Genomic DNA, 7,109 nt, shown 5'->3' on the forward strand with positions numbered 1-7,109 from the left:
GGCACTGTTCCTGAATATTTAACTAATTTTTACAAATTAATTGATACTTACCATAGCATAAATACAAGAAATAAATTGAAAAACCCTTTAGTCTTGAATTTTTCTTTTAATTTTATTTTGTTATATAATGTAGTTTAAGATAATACCCTGGACCTCAGGGAAGAACAGTGTAACAATACTGACTGAGTATCCAGAATAAAGAAAGATTTCTATTCTATTCTATTCTATTCTAAGGACACAGTGGGAAACAAAGCTATAAGCAAGTGAAGTTTACATTAGAAATTTGCAGCTCTCAGCACTATATATAATTATTCATTAATTAAATTCATCATAAAATTAATGTGCAGTTTAACATTTGATCTGCTATCATCAGAACGCTTTAAGGAATGGATCCCAGTAAGAGAAGAACCAATAAGATCACTTTGAAAGGTTAATCGGTATTTTGTACCACGCTGTCGAACAAAAAGATTTGCCAAGTCAACTATTCCAAGTGTTATTGGACTGTTAAATAAAGATTAATTTGGATAATTGGCAATGTACTTCCTGAATTGAACTGGTTTTATTTTGTTTAATGAATTTTTAATGTGTAATGTAATTGTTCGAATAGGGCTATGACTGTTAACTGTTATTTAATGAAATTTGTATATATTAATAACTTAAAATTCTAATTAATTGATTTAATTAATCAATTTATGCTGATTGATATTTTAATATTAATTGTAAATAATAAATAATTAAATTTTTTTTGTAATTTGAAATTTTTCTCAAATGTTTATTGCTGGTTTTATATTTCTGTATTTTTCTTCATTGATTTTATGTAAGCTCTTCATTTCAATCTTGAATTGTATTTTGAGTCTTTTTATACTGAATAAATAAATATATAAATAAATTTGAACACATCCTGATCATAAATAGAACATTTTAGTATTGGATAGTGTGTTTGTAGACCTGCATACAGTTTCAGTTTGCAAATTGTTAATTATACTGCATGTACAAAAACCTGAGTCTGTGCCCTGTTAAGGATAATAAATAGAGGAATTAAAACAAAAATTAAATAATTGCCATAGAAATGTAGATCTTTAAAGCCACTTACAGTTGGTTCTGAAAGCAGAGTTTATCTCATATTATGAAACTTGCTCCTCTGTGCTCATTATGTTATCAATTGATTCAAGTCAAAGCTTTTTTTTTTGAGTAAATTTATTTTAAGGATATTGTGTATTAAAATATTTAGCTGTATTGCATTAGACAGAAGACTTTTAAGTAGGAAGTTAATCTATAGTTTGGTAGGCATAAAGCATCGGAAGCACATGCTTTTTACTGGCCACTTAACTTTATCATGCTTCGCATAACTTAAAAGTAACCTGTACTGTACAGGATACCACAGGTCAACAGAATTGTAAGCTGCAGGTTAAAGATGAAATCAGGAAAGCCCCCAGAAATTTGTCAAATTATTGAAATGTTCATTATCAAAGATATGAACTTCCAATGAGACAGATTTAAGCACATGCTTTTTACTGGCTACTTACTTTATCATGCTTCCCATAATTTAGAAGTAACCTGTAGTGTACAGGATACTACAGGTCAACAAAGTTTTAAGCTGCAATTAAAGATGATATCATTAAAGCCCAGAAATTCATCAAGGTATTGAAATGCTCATTTAAAAGTATTAGAGAAGATTTAATTTTCCAACTATACATAGATATATTTTTTACTGATTTACAGAATTTACATTACAAAAATCTTTAAGAAGGAGAACATATTGATGAATATAGTGCAAAACAGGAAAGCACAGAGCATCAAAAAAGGGGAAATATTAAGAAGACTTAAAGAAGAGCGGAAAACTAGATGTATGCATGTATTAGTCAGCACAGGTTGTGGCATAATCCAAAAATCTGTCACTTTTTTGAATCCTAAGCTACTCAATGATTTTGCCATCTAATCCAAGAAATGACAGTAAATCAGTAAAATGTCAACAAGTGTTGCTGGTAGTGTGCTGGTTGGTTGTTGGTGCTTGCTTACATAAAAGGCAGTCACAATAATTAACTGTTTCCTCAAATCATATGAGCATTTAAAAACTAAATTATTTTTTCTGTTGCAATCAGGCAAATTAAATTGTATTTATTTGTATGCATTTATAATACGAAATAAATTTTCATCAACACAGAAATGAATGAAATTGAAGTTAAACAATAGGTACATTCAACATGGATTAAACAAGTACACCAAAAAAAAAAACTAATGTTAAGTCTAGTTTTTATTTGTGTAAATACCATGTAGTATGTTTCTTAACACAATTTTGATCATCCAATACCTTATGCAAATGCCAGTATTTTGTTATAGTTTCATTATTTGGTTTTTATTATTGGCACCTTCCTTCCAATAATTGCCCGATATCAATCGCCCATACTAATGCCTGGGTATTATCATATTTTGTTATAATAAATAAAATAAATAGATAATTAATAATATTAAATAATTATTATCAATGTTGTTAAAATGAGATTGGTAAATAATTTCATCTGTTCCAATGTAATATATCAAGTTCAATGTTCATTTCTCTTGAAGAATATGTCGTAAACAGATTGTACATCAGTAGTCAGATTTTTAACACATTCTCAGTCCTCTGGGTCCACCATTCCATAAGCTGCTAGAATCCTGTCTTGTGCTTGTCACATTCTGTCTGTTTTTGCTGTTGTTTTTGTTCTTCATATTGAATTTGTTGTAAGACACGAGGAATTTTGTGTAATTTGGATTCAATCATAATCTAGTTAATCATTAATTTTCAGTCACTGCTTTATAAAAAGTGTTTCCCCACATATCGTCCATTTTTCTGTTTCACAATACCTGGATTTTGAGAGAATGTAACCAAAAATGGATTATTATACATATTGTCTTTCATCGCATATGTGCCTGTACATGCTTAATAATTCTAGCACTATTTTCTTGCCTTTATATGACAAGAAACAGAACCTTCTGAAACTATGCAACAATTACTTAGGAAGTCTTTCAATCAGTTTAGTAATTAGTTAGCCCTTGTTACTGGCCTCCTGGAATGCTTTCAATTTTCACTCACTTTGTCTGCCCACAATCCAGCTTGTATTAATACTCACTTAGGACTTATAGCAGACACCTAGACCATGTTACCCTAGGTTTCGATATGACACACAGACCATCTTGCCCTGGTCCACACGTTACCTAGGCCCTGTTTTGCACAATGAAATTATGCCCTGTCAAAATATTTCCTGTTTGAACACTAATGTTCAATGTCATTTACTAGCTTTATCATGAATGTTTCTTGTGTCTTTTTTCTTTCCAAAATATGATCTTCATATCCTGGTAGTTCCTTTGTTTACGTATTAATAAAATTTGGTAGAAAAATATCAGTATGTAGAGTCTCCCAGTGATTTTGTTTTTTGTTCCCCTCATTGACAGATATAGAGTATACATCAAACAGAAGGAAACATATTAATTTATTTATAATTATGTTTAGGTAAAATGATTCTCAAGGCTAGAATTTCCCATGTTATTTCCATAGGGAAGATAGGAGAGGATGGTTGTCATTATTGACACCGATGTATGGTGTAAGCATCATGCTTGCACAAGCAAACTTGTACCAATAGTACTTTCTTTTTACTCATAAAGACGAGAAGTGAGAACAGAAACGGGAAAGAAAGTTATCAAAGATAGAAGTCAGGAACTAAGAGTCAATTTGGGATGATTCCAGTGTAGTGTCTTTTAGGGGTAGTCAATTAGTTCTTTTGTTGTGCATTATGTGAGATATCAGTTTCCTTGCAATGTGTGTTGCATATTATATATTATATATAATTTAATCAATCATTCCTTTTGTTTCATTTTGTATTTATAGTTGTATTTAATTACCTCCATATTCAAGGATAGCAAGTGTTTTGTTGAAGATGTCTGCTCATACCATTGCATTCTCCTTGTAACAGTCAGTGTCTTCCAGAAGAGGCGAAGTAACTTTGCCTTGTAAATAATAAAGAAAAAAATGTAAAAATGATAAAAATCAAAAGCTTGAACCCTTGCTGTGGATTTCTCTTGTATCCTCGTATTGAGATTGACCTTGTGTAAAGCATCGTCACTTGTGTATGTTTGTCTTGTAAAAGGGATTGTCACCTACAAGTAGGAAAGTGATATATTCACTATTAACAATTCTTGGTGCATGTATTGTGTGCATAAATAAATTAAAATTTAAAAAACAAAATTTAAAAAAAGCACATAGAGGTGGCTCTAAGAACCCCAAAATATCAGTGGGTATCTGGTAGTTTGAACACCAATGCATCAATTATTGTGGTAGCTTCAAACTTTTATTCATCTTTAGTGATCTGTAGACATGCAGAGATATTTGACTGATTTGTATTTTTTTGTATCAGCTGCAACCACCAAACCAAGCCTGTTTGTCTCCGATGATGCTTGCCAGATTCTACTCGTAGTTGGCAACTCAAATCTTTACCTATGGGAGATGAAAAACAAGGCGTCGCTGTTCCACTCCAAAGATCAAAACTTACAAGGAAAGTGGTCCCATATATCTGCAGGAGACACAAAGTTGCCACTGCCTACCAGTAAAGATGTTGTGATCGATGCGGTCTTCTTCAGTGATCTGGTATGTTCAGTATTTTTGTCTTTCTAAATGTTTTTTGTGGAAAAGCAGTAATTAAATCCTGTAAGTAATAATAATAATATTAATAGTCAATAGGCATACATGTTTTTCATCTATTATTTTTTTTAAATAACTTTAATTTTAACAATTTTAAGCATAACATTTTTCATTTGTCTATTTTTGTTTTTGATGAAAATTTAACCTTTTCTCCTAAAATCTATGTTGTTTTAAAGCCACATTTCTTCTGCTATGGTTACGTGAGGGTGCCCTGCATTTTATATCAATGCAAGTCATGTAACCACTGACAGATCAGAGGTTGCCAATTGTGTATAATATTGGTTGATAAATCACTACAAGGATTCATAGTAAATAATCTGTTATTTAGCAAAAGCTTAATTGGCTTTTGGTAAGTTGGTCATTTATTTGATCCTATTAAATGAGCAATTCATTATATTAATTTTTTTCACCTGTTGAACACATACAATATAGTAATTTTAATTTATCATTAGAAAAGAAAAGGGAAATCGGTGAAAATCGCAACAATTTCAGCTGTACAGCTACTCGTTGTAAATGTATTTTTTGTACCTGAATAAATAAATGAATAAAAAGAAGTGAATTTTTTTTTTTTATGTACAAATCACAGTCTACTTTGAAGTAGGCCAGTTTGTATGGACATGACTTTTACAGAATCTTATTAATTTTAAAGATTGATTTCTGGCAGATAAGAGTGAAATGTGTCAAACACAGGTGGTCAGTTATTAGTGAATGCTCACGTGATGCTTAAGCGTAACATTATTCCTACTCTCAATTCATCCACTAATTTACATTGTGTGAAAACGCACTTTTTTTTAACCTGCTGCTTTTCCTGTGAACACATGCTACCTGATATTTCACCCCTAGTGGATTAATTTACATATTTGCTCACTTTCTAGACACCTCTATTGAGTAAGGGTTGCAAATTTGGATAAATTTAACGGTTTTGTCCCCATGTCAGGAAATTGTGCTAACCTTGTCAAACTATAACTAATCCAGAAACTTGAAGTGACAAGTGTTAATGAACATTTATGTAGCATATTTTGTTCCATTTTTGTGTGGGGTTCTATATTTTCATAGATATTTACAATTTTAAAACAACTTGCTATGTTGTAGAATGTAGCTGTAATTATAATAAAAGTCATAGAACATTAATAATAATATTGAACAATTTCATTTTGTAAAACCAGTATGCTTACATTATTAAATGTGAAAACCGATGATTTATCACTAGTAATAATAGTAATATAATGCATATTAATTATTTATTTATTTATAATTAATATTAATAATAATTGATGAAAGGTGCATGCTAAACTTTATTGTTGTTTTTTTCTACATTAAAAAAAAATAATAGTTATTAAAGTAATAATGATAGTGATTTGAGGGGAAAAATTAAATAGAAGATAAAAAGTACTGTTAGTAAGTAATCGTCATGTTGTATTAAGTAACTCAATAAACTTTCAAGAAGTGATTTATATTTTTAGTGAATATAGTTGTTATTAATATTCGAGTACCTGTCCTTTGATACTGCTTTGGTTCCATAATATTATTATTTTTTCGACAGGTTTATATTTTGATTAATAAATGTGTACGCAAAAGACCTTGTAAATGATGCTATTATCAGTACTATGATTGGTTTCATTTTGCCCTAATTTCCTATGAGACTCAACTTGGGACTCAAAAATTTGGCAAAATCATGCTCAGAATATGTGGACCATGTCTGATACCATATTAAAATGTCAGGCACTTTAGTTTAAAGTTTAGGTCTAAAATAAATTACAGTACTGGTAGTCCTAATACAAGAGTGGAGAGCTGGAAGGAGACAAATTTTACATTCTTGATAAAATATTAATAAAGTCAACATTTACTTTAATTTAATTTTTGATTTGATTCAACTTATTTCGAAACAAAAAATGCAAAAAAAGTTTTTAAGTTTGCCTTAGAAAACAGAAAGACAAGTGAAACACAAACAAGATAAATTGGATATAACAAGGATAAGACAAAAAGTTTTAAAAACAATTTAAAATTATTTCCATTGTGGTCCTTTTACAAAATATAATGAAATATATAAAGATAAAAAAATTCATGCAATAAAAGAATTTGATTTAAACCACAAACATATTACACAAGGATATGTCCACACCTGATGATGTCCCATCATATTTGGGCATTTCACATGTATTTCGTTAAAAAAATACCTGTTAATGTGGAGTGAGCAAAGATACACATTAAGAATAAAATAAGTTGATCTAGGAATTTTCTAACATTAATTGAAATATAAAGTGGAAGTTTTGTTTATTGTTTATTAATATTTCTCCACATATGCTGTACATAAATTAGAAGTACTGTAATAATTCATATGGAAAAAAAAGTATGTGGATGGTGGTCAAAATAAGTTTGAAAACAAACTTTAAGATATGACCACCATTAAAAATAATTAATAAATCATTATTAA

At 29.8% G+C, this 7,109-nt stretch overlaps 1 protein-coding gene across 1 annotated transcript in view; it reads left to right on the forward strand.

The window, feature by feature from the left end:
• Nucleotides 1–7,109, forward strand: part of LOC117123748 (ciliogenesis and planar polarity effector 1-like) — a 36,929-nt gene that overhangs the window by 5,688 nt on the left and 24,132 nt on the right. Inside the window, exon 2 of the mRNA XM_033269757.1 lies at nt 4,392–4,621. Coding sequence (XP_033125648.1) covers nt 4,481–4,621 — 141 coding nt within the window. The 5' untranslated portion in view covers nt 4,392–4,480. The remainder of the gene's footprint in view (nt 1–4,391; nt 4,622–7,109) is intronic.

The sequence above is a fragment of the Anneissia japonica genome, unplaced genomic scaffold (genome assembly GCF_011630105.1).
Source record: "Anneissia japonica isolate Jap-2015-1 unplaced genomic scaffold, ASM1163010v1 scaffold1104_len307771_cov217, whole genome shotgun sequence".
Taxonomy (NCBI): domain Eukaryota; kingdom Metazoa; phylum Echinodermata; class Crinoidea; order Comatulida; family Comatulidae; genus Anneissia; species Anneissia japonica.